At 45.4% G+C, this 19,198-nt stretch overlaps 1 protein-coding gene across 2 annotated transcripts in view; it reads left to right on the top strand.

Annotated features, from left to right (window-relative positions):
• The window catches only part of LOC146252587 (TOX high mobility group box family member 2-like), a 61,736-nt gene extending 43,144 nt beyond the window's left edge, over window positions 1–18,592 (top strand). Inside the window, exons 5-10 of one of the 2 annotated variants that reach the window (XM_084680245.1) lie at window positions 90–167; window positions 12,371–12,601; window positions 15,157–15,237; window positions 16,534–16,929; window positions 17,397–17,533; window positions 18,355–18,592. In XM_084680245.1, coding sequence (XP_084536371.1) covers window positions 90–167; window positions 12,371–12,601; window positions 15,157–15,237; window positions 16,534–16,929; window positions 17,397–17,533; window positions 18,355–18,397 — 966 coding nt within the window. In that variant the 3' untranslated portion in view covers window positions 18,398–18,592. The remainder of the gene's footprint in view (window positions 1–89; window positions 168–12,370; window positions 12,602–15,156; window positions 15,238–16,533; window positions 16,930–17,396; window positions 17,534–18,354) is intronic. The other variant, XM_084680246.1, reaches the window with a different exon arrangement.
• Window positions 18,593–19,198: the final 606 nt, after the last annotated feature.

Genomic DNA, 19,198 nt, shown 5'->3' with positions numbered 1-19,198 from the left:
CAGCTGTGTACCTTTCTAGGAATGAGAAGTTTGTATTGTGCTGATACTGCCTTGCCCTTCCTGATTTGAAGTCCTTTTTTCTCCATTAGTGGTTGAGGCATACAGCTGGATCCACATATCCGTTGGGATGGGACGTTGAACCATCTCGACCAAAGACCACTTATGAGGTCTGAAAACATCTTACAAACTTCAATACTAGGGTGGAGAGTATTCCTTTGAGGCTGTCATGTGACTGTGGCTTTACCTTTTTTTTAATCACGCCTGAGGAATAAGCTTTGATTTGTTTATCTTGTCATTCACGTGTCTAATGTACTAGTACTATGTACTAACTGGTACACATTTAACCTGGTGTATTTGAAATTCTAACTGAAAATGAAAATATAACATGCAGCACGTTTAACATGTTAAATAAGGCTTTGTGAGAGCCATGTTATAACCGAGGAAAACATTATCAAGTAGTGGAATAATGTTCCAATTACAGTCAGTAGCGAACATGAAACTGTAAAGAGCGCTGCGGATATAAGCAACATCTCTGCTTTCAAAGATTCAGGTTCTTTTTTTCAACCGCAGCTTCCAGCTCTTTTCAGCACAGCCCTTTAGTATCTATTCAGTTGCTCGTCTCAAAGATTTTATTCCTTCAAAGTGAGCGGGCAAGAAACTGTGCAGTGCACATTTTCATTCAGTCTCTGATCGACAAAAATCCTCCCCCACCCCCCCAAAAAAGGGGGGGGGGGGGGGGGGGGGGGGTTTGGTCTTCAAGGGGAAAAGAAGGGATCTCCCTTGTCAGCTACTTTTTCTTTTCAAAAGGACCTCCAATCCAACCCTGGCGAAGTGACTATTTCATGTGTTAAACATGGTTCACACTGAACATGCAAACACCCCTGGCGAACTTACTCATAGGCTTTAATCATAGAATCCAACCAGATAAATTATAAATGGGGCCCCACTTGTGAATTATTCAATGTTATATACTTTCATCTGACACAAATAACTTCTTTTTTTTCACTCACTATAAATATTCATGCTTTAATGTGAGTATCTGTGTGGCATTTATCCTCTGTTAATCAGGTCTTATGTGATTTCAGAATCAAACTGCATAAGTTGTGCGTTTTCTATGTGTGGTAGAAACTCCAAGCTTACAGTAAGACGATGCATAGCTAACTGAAGTACTGTAAGCTAAATATGTCTCGTGCCGTAGTGAGATATCATTCATTTCAGCATTTTAAAGTTAATTATAAGCTTAGTTATTGGTTGTACTCAGTCAACATCTTGGTTTTAAATCCTCCAAGCATACCGAGTTCTAGTTGCAATTAGATTTCTGTGGGAAGTTTAAGGATGTGTATGTGTTTTTGTGTATTTGGGAGTATACATTTGTTTGTGTGTGTTTGTTTGTACTGCACGTGTTGTTTGTGTGTGTGAGCAGTACAGTATGTATGCATTTCTAATTTACCTCCATTTACCTGTTCTCTATGGGAAAGCCCATCTCTTCTCCTCTCTCAGTGTGTTTGGCCTATAACAGTTCATTGAGACAGAGAGAGCGCCCTGGTTTTTAAACAGTTTTCATTTCACCTTTGCAATTATTTATTCTCAAATAGTCCTTCAGGGTAATGTTCCATTTTCGTATTTCACACTCCCTTTTCTCATAAATGATCCATCATTGCAATAAATCACCACACAAACACAGACTAGCACACACCGCGAAAGGCCTAAAGATTTATGTAACACATTCATGCTCTTCACTTTCTCATTTTAGTACTACTCTGGCAGAACCCGGCTAATAATAGTGACTATTAATATTTCCTGTTGCTTAGCAACCAGAGCAAGTAATAGCTTACTCTGGAAAAATAGATGACCGATAAGAGAGAGAAAAAAAATTCAATTCATTTATTATCTCCAGGGACAAGAAGAGCTTATATCTGAGCACAGAAATAGGAAGGTAGGTTTGAGTGTATGGAGAAATATACTGATATTAAATGAATGGTAGACCAGGTTATTTTCATTTTCATCCCATTAAGAAACTATTTTTCATTTGATGTTTTCTTATGAAGTAAATTAACCTTCATTTCATGGCAACAAAAGCAAAATAGATCCGTTCCAAGTATTATTTATGTTGTGAGCTTAAAACAGATGAATAGGAAACTAATCTAATGTCTAATGATAATAAATACAGAATAACATTCTTAGAAGTTCTTAGTATTACCTTGTGTAATATCTACTCCTTTGACAAAGTGTAAATTATTGAGCATTTTCTTTCATTACAGGTTAAGTAGATCAGTAAAAATGTTGATTCAACAACAGTACCTCAAGGATACAACACATAATCACTGTTGAAACTTAACAGTAAACATTTAAACCCCCTACAAATTAGCTCAGCTGGAGAAATAGATATTTGTCATCTCAGGGGAAGTTGTCTAGGGTTTTAGTACAACGTTCAGCTGAAGGCTAAGACAAGACTTCTTTTTTTTACCTTTCATCTTTTGCTTTTTTTCTATAATATGGCAGAGATAGTTAAACCAATGCAGTGTTACAAAAAGGCAACATCGTTTTGTTTTTTTTAAAGATAGGAATTCAGGCTGTACTGAACTTCAGGAAAAGCCTACGTTTGCTTGTTATGAATAAAATAAAACTCCTTGTTATCAACTTGAAGCTTCATTTTGGACTAGTTGGAAGTGTTGGGTCTTACTGTGAAGAGGGTGATATTATTCTGTCTCTTCCACCCCTCCTCTTTCTCTGCTGACTGCATCCTGTCTTTGACAGCCTTCTCCTCTTCCTTCTCATCAAAAGATGACATGAACATTGGGTGGAGAAACAGACAGGGTGCAATGAGGAGAAATGAGTGTTTGGGGCATTTAGATGCAGTGTTGATGTCCACAGCATAATTGTAGATAACTCTGACAATATGGTGGTTATAGAGCTTATTCAAGCGGTTTCCCTTTCAAAGAGGTTTTATTCTCCATACTGTAGGCAATTTAGTCTGAATTTTTGCACAGCTAAATTATCGTTTGACAAACTGCACACGGATAAACAGGTAACAATGCAATCATAACAACTGAATCCTTTGAAGTTGGAAAAAAATATGATTCTACAGCCTACTGAAGAAATTCACATTTGCCAATCACATTACTAGAGACATAACTCTCAAGTTTACCCCAAAGTGGTCCCACCACCCACAGTTTAACCCCTCCACAAGACGCCCTCACTCCCAAGACTCTGTGGCCAGAAAGAGGCCATGATGACTGGACGACTGGAGGCCGTACTGTACTCTGTCACCATCCTTGAGTCTGGGAGCTTATTACAACGGGTGAATCCCCATATAACCCCTCTCCCTCAGTTGCCTGTGGCCCCCTGCAATGGGGGGGGGGGCGGGGCTTTCATGTTCGACAGGCCCCTGGATCCCCAGGCCTGGCTGGTGCCCGGGCGGCGAGATGGGAGCCAGATTTGTCTCTTTGAAAAAGAGGAGTTCTCTGTGTGGTGGTAATGAGGGTCTAGGGGCTGGGGGGGGGGGAGGGGGGTGAGGGAGGGGGTGGGGGAGGGAGTGAGGGAGGGGGTGGGGGAGGGGGAGGGGGTGAGGGAGGGGGTGAGGGAGGGGGAGGAGGTGAGGCAGGGGGTGGGGGAGGGGGTGGGGGAGGGGGTGAGGGAGGGGGAGGAGGTGAGGCAGGGGGTGGGGGAGGAGGAGGGGGTGGGGGAGGGTTTGAAGGGCCGCTGAGGGCATCCGCTGCCACGTTTAAATATTGAAACTGAGCGCCAGCCCTGACGTCTCATTACAAGTGTAACGAGGTTCGTTTGGGGAGGTGTTTGTGTGTGAGTTTGGGGCTGTGGGGGTTGGAAGTACCTCTGTTTGCCAAAATCTGCAAGTTCATGTCGCCCACAGTCACGTTATCCGTAATGAGGGATTTGTTCAGTCTCGTCAGACATGTGGCGTTACATGGCTATTCCTGGCAGGGTCAGACCACAAACTTCCAACGTAGTCAAGTCTGGGCTGGGCTGGGCTCATACAGTCACATCAGCTTAGTCCTGTTGGCATGGCGACATGCACTGTCCTTATGACATACCTTAAGTGCTTTACGGATACTAAAAGGCCTTCCCTTTCACTGTTAATAAATGTCTTATTGTAAGCCGATAAACCAGCTACGCAATATCTTTGTATCTGTGTTGCTCTGCAATTTAGCAGCAGTGTTTGATGATGTAGATGAATGCCTGTGAGTGTGCGTGTCTGTGTGTGTGTGTGTGCTGTATAAATGCAAGTTTGTGCGTGTCTGTGTTTTCAGGATCAATTCTTGTCAGAGTCACTGATTGCTACAAGGTTATGTGAGCTTGACTTAATTTGACTGCATTTAATCTGATAAAGGAAATTTATTTTTGCATCAGTTGGCATTTAGGACAGAGACAGCAGGAAAAAATCCACCATTATTTTAATGCAACAGCATAAAAGCATCTATTGACAGCACCAAAGTAGGGACTATATAGAGTGCCAATGAAACATTTGTGATGATTCGTTCTCCCCCCCTGGTGCAGGACAGCAAAATGAGACGCTGAGACGGACAGCTTGCAGCAATACTTCGGTTATTTATATTTTTTTCTCTTTCTAGCGGAGCCAGAACACTAGCAGGCACACTGCCGTACTAGGTAGACAAAACCGGTCAACAAAAAAAAACATTTTGTAAACAAATGCATATAAACGTTTCAGTCTTAGACGGTCCCTCAACCGCTGTTGCGCCCGTCACTCTCCGGCTCCACTCTCCCCTCCTTCCTTTAATCGGGTCCTTTTAAAGCAAGCACAATCAGGAATATGAGTTACACCTGTTAGTTGATTACCTCAATTAAGCGTCTGTAGGCCTACCTCCCAGGAGAGGGTGCCCCCGGACCCCGTGTTCCACCTGACCCCTCACACATTATATAAGGTCAAATGTGACCTTAGACAAACTTTGCATAAAACTGTACACACATCTAAACCTCTTCATGGGCATAAAGTTATAAAGTAAAAATTTCAATTCTTCATCAATACTTGCAGTATGGCAGTAAGGGCCAACATAAAAAGAGGCCACTGTTTTGTAAGATAGAGAATCTGTTCAGACCAGAAACATATCTCATATGACCGGCCTGCACTGTTGGCTTTCAGGGGAATAGATATGACATCTTGATTTTGTGTCCAGATAAATCACTTTTGTTTTAGCCACAGATGGAATGTTTTCTGTTCAGGCGTTTCATTTGACAAAAAGATGGATACCTTTCAGTGAAATGTCCAGACAACTGTTTTGAGAAATGTGTCCTGTCACTGAGGTAGAAAACTGATACAAACAATTGGCCTGGCACTGTGATTCACTTAAAACAATACAAACACAAATACTTTATAAGGATATTTTTAAAGCAAAGCTTTGTTTTTAGTTGCTTATTATGAATGTATGACAGTGAGGAAATTAAGAGGAGAATTAAAGGATTTAGCAATAAAAACAAATGAGCATTCATTGCTGATCATAAATATTCATGCAGCTAATTCAAATAACCTTAAGCGACTGTTGAGGCTAATGAATATTTAAAGCAACGTGGTCACAGGGATTTGAACTTTGCATTAGCTGAATTGAGATGATGTACATGGGTAAACAATTGAACCTGGAGAACCGATTTTCATTGTGATGGAAACAGTTTTGCACAGAATAATTATGTTGGGCACATTAGTCCCAGCAAAGCAAAATCCCAAACGAGCATTCCTTCAAAGAGAGAACGAAACACTCAACGAGTTCCCAAACAAGATCTGTAAAGTCTCGTCAGCGAGCGAGCAAGGGAGGAGAGCTGAGATGGCAGACAATTTGGAGCGATTTGAACGTGGGCCCCAGAGACAGGACTGGGGACGAGGAGAGGGGGACGAGGAGAGGGGGACGAGGAGAGGGGGACGAGGAGAGGGGGACGAGGAGAGGGGGACGAGGAGAGGGGGGGGCGACTAAACATTTGTTTTCCACGCTTGCCTGGAGAGCTCGCGCGGCGATCGGAAAACGTCCCACCCGGCCCGGGTATCCCGTTAAAAGGGGTTTGCCCGTTTTCCTTTGAGGGATCAGCGTTGCGAGACGTCCTCGCTGCGGCGCTAATTAGGGCCCACCACACAGCCAGCCTGTGGGGATAATGTCCCATTATTAGAGTCATTTGTTTCAATTAAACGCTCTGTGATTCTACAATAGCGAGCAGCGGCCCCTGCGCGAGGAAACTATTACTCTCTCCCAGGGAGCAGTGACTCAGGGTTCTCAAGAAGGGGGTTGGAGGTTCTGAAGAAGGGGGGTTACAGGTTCTGTTCTGAGGACAGAGGAGAAGAATGTAGAGAGGCCACAGGCTGTAGACACCAAGGAAGCTTCTGATGTTTTATAGAAAGACTGAAGCTGCAGTATCAATGGTGGGGAATCACAGCTGGTTCTCTGCGCTTGTTGTACCAGGACTGGTTAGACTCAACAAGGACTCACTTCTCAGCAACTCCTCAAGCCACGCGTGAGTTTCGCTCAAGCGGGAGCCCCCGTATCACAGCTGGTTCTGGGCGCCCTGCCGGTGGGAGAAGTGCGTTCTAAACACACCTTCTCCGCCATCTTCCGTTGGCCAGCCGAGTACGTCAGTGGCCAAACAAAGCCGACTGCTCCCCCTTCCCCCCTCTCTGCCTCTGCCCTGGATGACTATTAGCATATAGTACCTATGGCAACCATGGAGCAGACATCATAATAGCCTTTCATAATGTCTGTGCACCACTGGTGTGGACCGTCTTGTGGCGTCTCAGCGGGAGACAGAGAGAGAAAGAGGCGAAGAGAGTCGCACGAGGTGTTCGCACGTAGGAGATTAAGCTGTTGACTGAGCCTCCTGATGCATAAAAATTAATAAATAAAAATGTTTTATATGAATATAAAAAACCCTCCCTGGGTGATTTAAAGGGTTTTTGGGTGGTGTGGTGGGAAGGAGGGATTTTCTCTAACAGCAGTTGGAAGTGAAGCGGTTATCTTCACACTGTGGTAGGAGTGGTATGAGTTGAAAAGGAGGAGGGGGGGGGGCGGGATTTTGCGGGGGGGGGGGCACTTCCTGCTAATTTGCATAATGATTCAATTGGTGTGGCTCACTATAAAGTATCTAACTGGCCGTCTGCACTCACATGACCGTTGGCACCAATATGTGTGCTAAAATACACAATATCGCCTTAGAGAGCCCCAGTGTGCCATATAAGGGAGACTGTTCTTTCCTTATACACCAACATAATAGAAATCTCGATTGATACCAAGAGGTGGCTGCCCTCTGATGCCTCTGTTGCCAGGCTGCCTGTCATTGGCCATCTTTTCTCTCGTCGGTGTGATGTTGACAAAGAAACATAAAAAGAGTTGAATCATCCCCTCAGGCTGTTGCTATGGAAATAACCCCGCCATGGTCGCCCCATTCATGTTTGATTAATTGTTTTTGTTTTGTTTTCTGTCAGTACTTGTTTGCCCAGCACATCCCAAGTTCATAGGGCCAGTCCAAACCTGGCAACAAACAAAGAAAATCTGAACTTTCAAATCGAGTTGTTTTGGACTTGGTTCTGTGTATGTGTGTGTGCATGTTTGCTTATGGAGCATGACACAGTGTTACGACATTTCCACATTTCCATTTTGGTCTGCAAACCTCTCTGCCAGAACTGCCGTGCAGTCTCAAACTAATCATACGTTTTACAAACGAACACCTGGGCTGTCTATTAGCCTCCTTGCCCCCACCCCACCACCACCTAACCAAAATTGCACTGGGCCTGTGTTGCCCCTTCACAATCCACAGGGGGCTGTTAGAAAGCTGGCAGGCAGGAAATGTGTGGCAACTGCTTAGGTGCTATTTATTAAGATGGGCTCGGTGTGGCCTCAGCCCACAGCTTGTTAGAGGACTGTTAATCAAATTAGTTTTCACTTAAGGCTTTTCTTCAACGCATTACCAAATACAAGGGCTCCTCTTGCACAATTGGCACTGATTACGTTGGTTTGTCCATTGAAGGCTTTAAGCAATAGCCCCTTGTTTTCCATCGTTCCTTAGCCTGACTGCGGCTAAGAGTCACTGAGAGGCGAGCTCTTTGTATGGGGTTTGAACCAGTACAATGTTTTTACTGGTTTGTTGTGAGTTTGTTTTAGTTAAAGATGTATCCAAGGTTCAAGCTAACCCTGTTACAAATCTGTACAGTATGTGTGTGCGACTGAGAAAAGAAACACTGCCAAAATGGACTGTCAGGATATTTGGGTTTGTATTTTGATGCTACGCCACCAGCCGTCACCAGCCGTCACTCTCTGGAGTAACAAAAGGATCTCTTCCTAACCTTAAGCCTACGTTTCCCCTACGATATTATTTCACATCTTCAAGATTTAACACATTCGTTTATACTTCCTTTTCCGAACTGTTTTGGCTTAAGCAGTACTTCCACAGTGTCAAACTGAGGGGGTGGGTCTGGACATACTCAAGGTTATGGGTGGTTTTGACGTACAGTCAGACTCATTGCTCACAGATGGACAATGTGACAAGGAGGGTTAATGGTTCCCAGATGCGTGGCGCATATTTAAAGTATAAACGTCAGTTTTCTCGGTTGTAGGCGACACAAATTGAGACTGCTCAAAGACAGTTCACCCGGCGAGGGGATTGGAAAATGTCAATGAAATCATTGACTCTAGTGGTCATTCTTCTAATGTGTGCCTGACTGCGTTAGCTGGTGTCAGCCTGTGTTCCTGTGTGCAGATACGCTCCCTGCTCTCAGTTTCGTTAAGGCTTTTTAGATTTAGCTATTTTTAAACACACAAAAGGCTTTACGTCTACAACAGCTGCCGAAAGTACTCCAGTTATGAAGTATGCCGTTTAGAAGCTGTGTCTTTGAAACATACTTGGGGCGGGGTGGGGGGGGGGGGTTATGATACAGTAGTTTCTTCCAGTTTAAAGTCAGTTGTCCTTTGTAACGAGTAGAGGTATGTTTTTTGGAGGGAGCAAGTTGCAGGGGTGGCGTCTCTCACAGTATTTCTGAACTGGGTGTCAGGTTACATTTTCATGGCTCGAACCCGTCACAAATGATGGGTTTTTGCCGTCCATGAATGACTGGCATCCATGGAATCTTATTTGAGACTGGCTTCTGAGGTGGCCAGTGCTGGGCCAGGGTTAGCGTCGCGGAGCCCAGCTCTCTGTTCCATCTGGAAGATCACCACTGTGAGCCTGAGGGGTCTATTCATCAGGTCTGGAGGTGATTCATGTTTACACTTAGTCCCTATTTGAAATCGATACACAGCACTCTGAGAGATGTTTTAGCTAAGTCTTTATGCGGCCTGTTTTGCACATCGGTGCATGTGCTGTCGGGTATAAGCTGGAGGCTCTCTGATTGGACAACCAGTCTTTCTTTAGACTCCCCCCCCCTCCCCCCACCAACCCCCTCTCCAAATGTTCTTTCCCGCACACTCTATTTCCCTCTCTCTTTCTTTCTATCTCTCTCTATTTATTTGTATCTCCCTCTCTCTATTTTTCTCTATCTTCCTGTCCTTTCCTCACGCTCTTCCACTCTTTCTCTCCTGTTTTGATAGTGACGCAGTTATCAGCCTGTCAATTCTAATCTCGTCTTGCCAGGACTGTGCTGTCCATTCAGAATAACAGCAACCCTCCCCCCTTCCCTATATCTCTCTCCCTGCCTCCCTCCCTCCCCCTCTCTACATTTCTGACAACAGCAATTCTGATAGTATGAGCCAAGCTTGACACCAGTGCAATCCAATCTTTTCTTTGTGAGCTACCCTGGTTGCTCTGCGGAGAGCAACCCCTTATTTGTTAATGAAATATTTCAATGCGTACCGTAATATTTCTCCAATGGTGTGGTTTGTTAGTAGTGGTCATTGATACATTGTATATCAAGATGTAAGATGTTACAGAATACCTTAAAGCATTCTTATTCTGAGTTACTGTGTTTTATGTTTATTTATTCCAGTTGATTAGTATTTGAAGAAGTCTTGGGTTTATTTTGGACATGTATACAGACCACTGAACTAAAAGGAGACTAAATAAAATGGGAAAATGTTCTTTTATGATTGGCCATGTGTTGTGTTGCCACACTTGGCAATTTATAAATATAAATGATTTTTCCTGGAGATTATTTAGCTTTTACAGTTTGTCATTCCATTAGCTCCTCTTCAATTTATTCAACCCTCACTTCAAAGGCAGAGTGGAACAGATGTCATTTCAAACGCCTTTTTTTCTTCATTGCATAAAAGTGAGAGATGATTATTTTTTAATGAAACCACATACTCAGGGAAGAAAAAAAATTACCAACCAAACTAAAACTGTGAAATGGAGAGAAGGAACAGGCAGTGACTTGATTTGCACTCTGAATGGAAATGCTCCTTCATTTCAGCATCACCCATCCAGAAGCTAGATTCAACTGACCCCCTTTTTTTTTGCCTATATGTACTCAGGTCTACAGTTCTGACGAGCTAATTTCATGCTGTCTGGAGACATGTTTCCTTCACATGGCAGCAGAAACAATACAGTTTATTTTGAAAGCAGTCATTAAACTAGAGTCTAATGAGAGACAAGGCTGCTCCTTAATCCCATGAAAAGTCTGCATGAAAGCCTATGAAACGAGAATTATTTTAACATCCTAAAGTTCACTCTTTGATAGTTCTGGCAAACTGATGCTTTTAAATTTCTCTCACATCATTTTTGAAATGCCACATGCTGGAAGCAGTAATATGCATAGATGTAATTTTGCGATGAATTTAATTGTGTAGAGACAGAAGACCCATTTAACTTGTTTCTCAAAAAATCAGCTGTAGAATCTCACTTGTTACAGTATAGCTTCTGGAATCTTCCCGTGCTTGCATGAACCAGTCGCCCAACACACACCCTGGACTACCTTCTCTCTCCCCACAAAGATCTTGTTTATTGTGGGGTTCCACAGTTATCTAGTCACAGTCAAGGATGAAGTTGTGATTGCTTCTTCTCTATAGGTCATCAGGAATTAGGTTTCCTGATGTTCTTTCATCGCTAATGGCAACATCCAACAGTTACTTCTCCTCTCCATCCTCCATTGGATACATTTCTTCCCCCGTTAAATGTTTGATTTCTCTCTGTCTCTCTCTCTCTGTCTCTTCAAATGCCTGATGTGTTATGTCTCGCGTCAGACCAGCCTTAAAGGAAAGCAATTTCCATAAAGAATTGCTGCCAGGCTCGATGTGACCGGAGTTTGACTCCCCTCAAAGCATTTATGAGGGAAGTGAGAATGTATTCACGTGCGATGGCTCCAATACATCAGATATACACTGAAGACTGCCTAGTTTTCAGACAGTGTGGTTTGACTGGCGTGTGTCGACTTTGCTGATGAACCAAATGGAATTGCCCAAATAAACAAAATAGGCATTCATTATTCTGGTGTCAAAAATTGTGTTTGCTCTTTTGAGCTGTGGGCAAGTTGTTGACAGTTCACAAGATATAGGTTGGTATTCTAGCTGTACATTATCTTGACTATATCTTGTAGTATGTACAGGATCCTATGGATTTTAAGTGAACTGCAAGCAAGCATGGAGTCATCCTGTATTGAAACGGTCTGTCATTGTAGCTGATGATTATCTTTGTGTACCATAACCATAGTAAGGACTCTTGACGCACTTCAGCCCCAACCTTCGTCATGGCAACAGATAGAACAGTGTTGCTGTACAAATTATCTCCATAAAACCACATGGAGTTTATGATGTTATCTTGCCTGTGTTGCTCTAGTCCATTCTGGCTCTGATAACCCTGCACAGACCAGCGAATGGTCTGCCTGTCACTCTGTCTGTCTGTGTGTCTGTCTGTCTGTGTGTTCGTCTGTCTGCCTGTCTGCCTGTCTGCCTCTCTTTAGTCTCCATTTATCCCATTCATATATATATATATTATTTTTTTTCAGTCAGTAGAAGCACAATTTGCTATTCTCAGAATTGTTCCCACGCAGGCTCTCTCTGATTGGTGTCGTTTGTCAAGAGCACTAGGGAAGTCTGCTTATGTTTGTCTTGTCATTCGTCAACACAGCATCAAAACCTAGACTGACCTTTCAAGTTTCCTTAGTTGGATGTTGTTCCAGTCGTGACGACTCAGATACGCAGTCAAACAACAAAAAACGAAAGCTGTGAATAGTTACTTATTTATAGAATAGTTACTTACTTACTTACGTTAATTTGGGTCTACCGCCATGCTCATCCTACTTACTTTCTTCCCTCCCTCCCCTCTACCCTCCCTCCCTCCCTCCCACCCTCTACCCTCCCTCCCTCCCTCTACCCTCCCTCCCTCTACCCTCCCTCCCTCCCTCTACCCTCCCTCCCTCTACCCTCCCTCCCTCTACCCTCCCTCTACCCTCCCTCCCTCTACCCTCCCTCTACCCTCCCTCCCTCCTCAGATCACAGGAGAGAAGAGGCCCTCCTCAGAGATGATGAAGCCCAAGCCCAAACCACAGAAGAAGAAGAAGAAGAAGGACCCTAACGAGCCCCAGAAGCCCGTGTCTGCCTACGCCCTCTTCTTCAGGGACACGCAGGCGGCCATTAAGGGCCAGAACCCCAACGCCACCTTCGGAGACGTGTCCAAGATCGTGGCGTCCATGTGGGACAGCCTGGGGGAGGAGCAGAAGCAGGTACACACACACACTTTAAACACACACACGTCACCCTTTACACACACTCATATGCTTCAAATATACATACATGTCGCTGTTTACCCACACACACACAGTCACAGACACAGGATAAGTGAACAAACAAAACACACCGCGTAGTTAAATATTCATCAACCACTTCCATAAAGTCATATTGGGACCTATTAGATCACTTAGAATGGGGTTTGTCATAGAATGATGGCAATCAGTCGGAACAGTCGAAATGCATTCCTGCGGCCTGATGTCATAGAGATGCTCTCTCAGCTACCAGCAGGTGGGGCTAGAGTCCCGCCTGTCAGTCTAAGGCATTATCTGGAGTGTAATTACAAGAACAGCGCTTGAAGATAGCGCTCACCTTAATGAGCTAGTTCTGCTCTTTCTAAAGATAATCCATCCGTTTATCCTCAGTCCCTCGACTCTCATTAAAATGATTTTCTTTCTAAATTTAATACGAGCCGAGGAAGGAGAACGATAGCAGATTCCGTGTGTTGTCACCGTAGAACAGTCGATTGGCTGAATCTAATGAAGCTGGACATTTGACAGACAAACCTGGCTGGTGTAGAACAACACGTGTGTTGCGCACAAACACACACGCACACACACACAGACACACGTACCCAGACACACTCTAACACACAGAACACAACACAACACACACGCTCATTAGCAATGGTCTACCTGTTCCCTCAGTAACTGTCACAACACAGGCTGTAAGAGCCATCTTGTGAGTTGTTGTTGGGAATGCCTCGCCTTCTCCTGTGTTTCCCATCTCACTGTACGACTGACAGATAACGGCTCCAGGAGCAGGCCTCCAGGTTGTCACTACCCCACACCTGACTTCCAGTCAAAATAACCACAACAATGACTACCTACTGTACTTCGTCAACTGAAAGAAAAAAAACAACAACAAAAAAATGCAAACCGCCACTTTCAAGACTGCGAGACACAAGTACGCTTGTTAATTGACACGGGCTCTGGAAATTAAGAAGACTCTGGAAAAAAATAAAACAGCAGGCCTTGCTCTCAGCGAGTCAGATGAAAAGAGGGTCTGGGCATTCCCCTCCACCAATTAGAAGCGACGTGAGGAGAGGGTCTGTGTGTGCTGGGTGGTAATTGGAGCGCCAGCAAGCCTCGTCTTCCATAGCTGCCGATCCTCTCCCATGTATCTTCTTAGCTCTCCTGACAGCCTGGGATGTGTGAAGTTCTCATTTCCTGTCTTTTTTATTTATATCTGTAGCCTGGCATTTTGATCCTGCCCAGAATACTGAATTAGCTATTTCTTTCTCTCTCTACAACCCTCCTCCTCCCCTCCCACGCTCCACCCCGTCCTTGGATTCGCCTCAAGGGCATCCTGTCCATTCAGGAAGAAGAGCTATTGTTATGGTTTCTTGGCTATCTTTGTCTCAGCCAAACATTCTTTGTAGAAATTGCAAATGAAGTTGACACTTTAAAGGGGATTTTTTTTAATGGTGATGTTTCTGTTTTCTCTGAATTTCGGCCTTGCAGATTTTTTTCACAGGATGATTTAGTTGGGACTTCATCTGGTTTGATGAATGCCAACTGGCGGTGTCCTAGTGTTTGGAAAGTCAGTGTTGTAGTGTTAACCCAACTCTAACGCTAACCTGTCAGTCAGCTTGTCTGTGTGGGGGATTGGGCTCTTTACGATGGGTTAGGGTTAGTTAGGGTTAGGGTTCTGGCTAGTTAAGGATAGATGGGTTAGGGTTAGTTATGGTTTGGATTTGTTAAGGATAGATGAGTTAGGTGTGGTTAGGGTTTGGGTTAGTTAAGGATAGATGGGTTAGGGTTAGTTAGGGTTAGTTAAGGATAGATGGGTTAGGGTTAGTTAGGTTAGGGTTAGTTAGGGTTTGGGTTAGTTAAGGATAGATGGGTTAGGGTTAGTTAGGTTAGGGTTAGTTAGGGTTAGGGTTAGTTAGGGTTTGGGTTAGTTAAGGATAGGTGGGTTAGGGTTAGTTTGGGTTAGTTAGGGTTTGGGTTAGTTAAGGATAGATGGGTTAGGGTTAGTTTGGGTTAGTTAGGGTTTGGGTTAGTTAAGGATAGATGGGTTAGAGTTAGTTTGGGTTAGTTAGGGTTTGGGTTAGTTAAGGATAGATGGGTTAGGGTTAGTTTGGGTTAGTTAGGGTTTGGGTTAGTTAAGGATAGATGGGTTAGGGTTAGTTTGGGTTAGTTAGGGTTTGGGTTAGTTAAGGATAGACGTATCAAACTCTCTGCCTTGAACACACAGCTCGTGTGAGCCTGAGGTGGAATTGCTTCTGCTGAGGTAAAGAGAGTGGAGGTCCACTTCATATCTGGAGGTGGATTTGAATGGAAACGATGTGTTCCCACTGAAGGAGAGGAAACATTGAGATGAGGAATTATTAGGTGTTATGATGAGGAAATACAAGTGTTCTGTGTCGTTAACTCCTAAAGCCTCTGTGTGTGAGCATATTTGTGCAAGAGTGTGTGTGAGAGTGTGTGTGTGAGGATGTGTGCGAGTGTGCGAACCTTGTCTCACTTCCCCTTTGATTTCCTTGCAGGGGTACAAGAGGAAAACTGAGGCGGCCAAGAAGGAGTACCTGAAAGCTCTCGCCGCTTACAGAGCCAGCCTGGTTTCCAAGGTAACGCTTATGACACGCCACCCCTGCTAAGAGTGATGATGGATTGGATGGAAAATCCCTGCTAATGGAATGGGAGGGGCTTCTTTCTGAGGAGGGGTGATGCAACAGGAAGCAGCCATATTAGGAACAATGCCTTATTTCCATAGGCGGGGTTAGAGATTGGGGGTTTGGATGGCTGCATGGAATGGGGGAGGGGTGTATTATATTGGTCTGTATGCCCATGTGTAAATACACATGAACTGGTGGAACCAAGCAGAGGATATCTTCAAACCCTCATACGTAACTCCTGTAAGTTCCTGTTGTATCTGAGATTATTCAAACTGTTAGGAATCGGGACAGCCTCTTTTAATTGATGTGTTGTCCCATGTTGATGACCTCACCATGGTATTTACTCAGACAAATCTAAACCTATTGATTTATCCTTGTTTAGGAGGCTATTATCACTTGTATATCATTGTGTGTATGCCAGAATGCCTACCAATTCTGCCCCAGACAATAATTGCCTTTTTGTCACTTTTTCGCCACGCGGCACCAAGCAACTAATTTAGACGTATGACGCCCTCGTCTCCACGGCGCGAGTGATGGTGCCTCCTCTGTCTCCGCGCGGCGGCCTGCGAGGGGAGGCAGAGGAAGGGGCAGGATTGTTCAGTGCCTCCTCGCATTAGCGGAACCACCGCGCAGCGTCCGAGAGATTCCTTTTGTCATTCCATTTGTTCTGCAGGCAAACAGTCTCATTTCCCCCCCACCCCAACCTCCCTCCACCCCCACGCCCCCCTCCCGTAAGCCCACCCCAGGATGGGCCATGCACAGCCCCCACCCCACCCCCCCACCCCACCTCTGTCAAGGTGTATATTGATCATTACCTTGGCCGTCGCACAATTCATACAAATGGGCTCTATTACCCTCTAATCAACACTGATGGCTGGAGATGAGCAGGCTGACAGCTCATCATAGACCCAAACTGGGGGGGAGGAGGGGCCTGGGGGGGGGGGGGGCACACCTGCTCTGAATCATTCCTGCCCATGGTGGGTATGGAAGGAGACCTGAAGTTGGATCAGATACAGGATGCGGTTAGAGGCGATAGCCTGAGTTTGTGAGTTTGTTATCGGGACAAAAGAGAGTGTGATGTTATTAGAAATGTGTGATGTCATAGGTATATTTATACAACTAAAGAGGAGATGTAGGGAAAGAGGGAATCCAGCATCCCTAACCAAGGCCCTTGTCAGGGACTTCCTTACAAACCAATTCAGACTAACAATTTCCCCTGTGTTTTCTGTTCATCTCAATCCACCACAGACCTACAACGATCCTGAACCAAAAAGTGCCCAGACCACCCAGTCCTCCCACCTGCTGCCCCCCAAGCAGCCCCTCTACAGCGTACCCCCCCAGCCCTCCTCCCCCTACCTGGGCCCCCCGGGGTCATTCCCCCTGTCGGACCTCCAGAGCTTCGCTGGGCCTCCCCGCCACGCCTTGGCCAGGACCCTCAGCCAGTCTCAGATGCTGCCGCCCAGCATGAGTGCCTCTCCCCCCTCACCCTTCCAGATCAGCCCGCCCCTCCACCCCCAGCTCTCCCTGCACCAGAGCTCCCTGCTCAACCAGCCAATCCGCATGCAGCAGGTGCAGTCGCAGCCAATCATCTCGCACCAAATGGGGCTCCAGGCGTCTCTTCACTCCCCTCCTCTGAGCCAGCAGGTTAGTGTTTGAGCTCATTTGCATAACCGCTGTTCTCACTGTGTGCCTTCACTCAATGAGGCTACTTTATCAGAGCATAGGAGCATGCTCTTACAGCCATACTCTCTCTCTCTCTCTCTCTCTCTCTTCCCTCCCTCCCTCCCTCCCTCCCTCCCTCCCTCCCTCCCTCCCTCCCTCCCTCCCTCCCTCCCTCCCTCCCTCCCTCCCTCCCTCCCTCCCTCCCCCTCTCTCTCTCTCTCTCTCTCTCTATCTCTCTCCCTCCCTCCCTCCCTCCCTCCCTCCCTCCCTCCCTCCCTCCCTCCCTCCCTCCCTCCCTCCCTCCCTCCCTCCTTCCCTCCCTCCCTCCCTCCCTCCCTCTCTCTCTCTCTCTCTCTCTCTCTCTCTCCCTCCCTCTCTCTCTCTCTCTCTCTCTCTCTCTCTCTCCCTCCCTCCCTCCCTCCCTCCCTCCCTCCCTCCCTCCCTCTCAGGGATTCTCTCACATTCAGGCTGACTACCAGAACAGTGTGGGCCCCCAGTCTCCAGGGGCTCCTAACCCGGTCCATGGTCAGAATCCAGACTGGGACGGCGAGTACTGCAACAGGGACTGCGGGCCCAACCACTGCAGGTAAGCATGCCCCATCAACCAGCATCCAGCCCAGGCCTCGAGCCTGTGTTAACTGTCTGAACTGAAGTCTAGCTGAACGCATCCGTGATTTTGCTTAGGGGTAACTAAAACAAGGTAATTATTCGGAAGTTGCCTATGGCTTTTTAGCTATGTCAACAGTATATTTCTTTTACATATGCCTAGTTAAACACAGGCAACGAGAGGCTTAAACCGTGATGCTGTTGCCAAAATAGCGTGCGACTGGAAATTGAAATCAGTAGGCTCTGGTAAAACAACAAGTCTCCCACGCGCAGAGGAAGTGTGACATCCAATTAACTTTGTCTTTTCATTGAGCGCACATTGTTTTATTGAATAAAGGCGTCAGTGCATGCTACAAGCTCCTAAACCTGCTGTAACTGCTCTCGACGCTTCTTTACAAGGAGTGGGGGGGAGGAGTGGGGGAGGAGTGGGGGGGGAGAGAAGTGGGGGGGAGGGAGGGAGAGAAAGATTGATTGCAGATTGCAGAAATAGTTTGACTTTCAACGCAAACAGGTGCAGACACCCACCTGTGGAGTTTATCTTTAGGGCTGCAAAACTATGTAAAAAATGATAAATTATAAATACGCCTCCCAAGAAACGGTAGCACCTGTAGTATACAAGTGATGTTGAGAGAAGGTCGCACCATGAGTTTTTGTTCGAGGATCGAGGACTGTCAATAAACCTATATCTCTGAAACATTGATCTCTTCTATAGAACATGTAGCTCTCAGCCTTCACGCTTGCACTTAATAATACATTTATCCTGATTCCACCCTGTGTGTGTGTGTGTGTGTTCTCCCACAGCAGTGGTATGGGAGCTCGTGACAAGCCTCTCTACCTCACTTGAAGCTGAAGAACCTCGAAACGTCAGACTCCAGGGAGCTTTCCAACCTATGATAACGTCATCGATGTATCTTCACCTCCATCTTGTTTTTATCTGAAGGATTTCTAAAATCCCAAAGACTGCAACACACCTGTTTGCCAAGCACTTAGACTGGACAGAAGCCAGAGGCTCTCCTCCTGCTTGCTTGTTTCTCATGAACGTTACATTTTCGGGAGGGAGGAGGGGGGGGGGGGGGGGGCTGGGTTCGGGGGAATGAGCTTTAAGCTTATGTCAACATACTGTACACATGAAGACCAAAAAAAATATATTATAATTCTGGTTTTCTGTTATGGTTATTTTGTCTCCCTCTCCTCCCTCCTATTTTTCCTCCTTTCCAGTTTTGCCATGGACTGCCCGCTTGTGGGAGTTGCTGTAAACAAAATCTGTGTTAGGAAGGCCACATACTGTAATCCTAGAATCTGACCGTTTCACCAGGGGTGTATGGTCACAACCGTATTAGCAAGGACTGACTACTACAAAGTAAAATCTAAACCGAACACAGATAACTAGTGATAGTGGAGAAAAAAAATCATGTGTACATGTATGCTGCCCTAGTAAAGGGCTCCCTCGTTTTTTTTCTCACCGAGTGATTGTAAATATCACCAAAATGGATTCCCCCCCTTATGTGTGTATTTAGCTGCGGTCCCTTGCTTTTTTTTTTTTTTACATTCTTTTGTTTGGTTATGTGAGTTTTTGTGCAGGTGGATTCAGTGAAAGAGTACACACACTAAAAAACATGTGTTGAAACTGTGTTCACTGGTCTTC

The sequence above is a fragment of the Hypomesus nipponensis genome, chromosome 18, assembly GCF_054491055.1.
Source record: "Hypomesus nipponensis isolate SF chromosome 18, ASM5449105v1, whole genome shotgun sequence".
NCBI lineage: Eukaryota > Metazoa > Chordata > Actinopteri > Osmeriformes > Osmeridae > Hypomesus > Hypomesus nipponensis.
The sequence above is the reverse complement of the archived record's forward strand: the minus strand, read 5'-3'. Positions and strand labels throughout refer to the sequence as shown.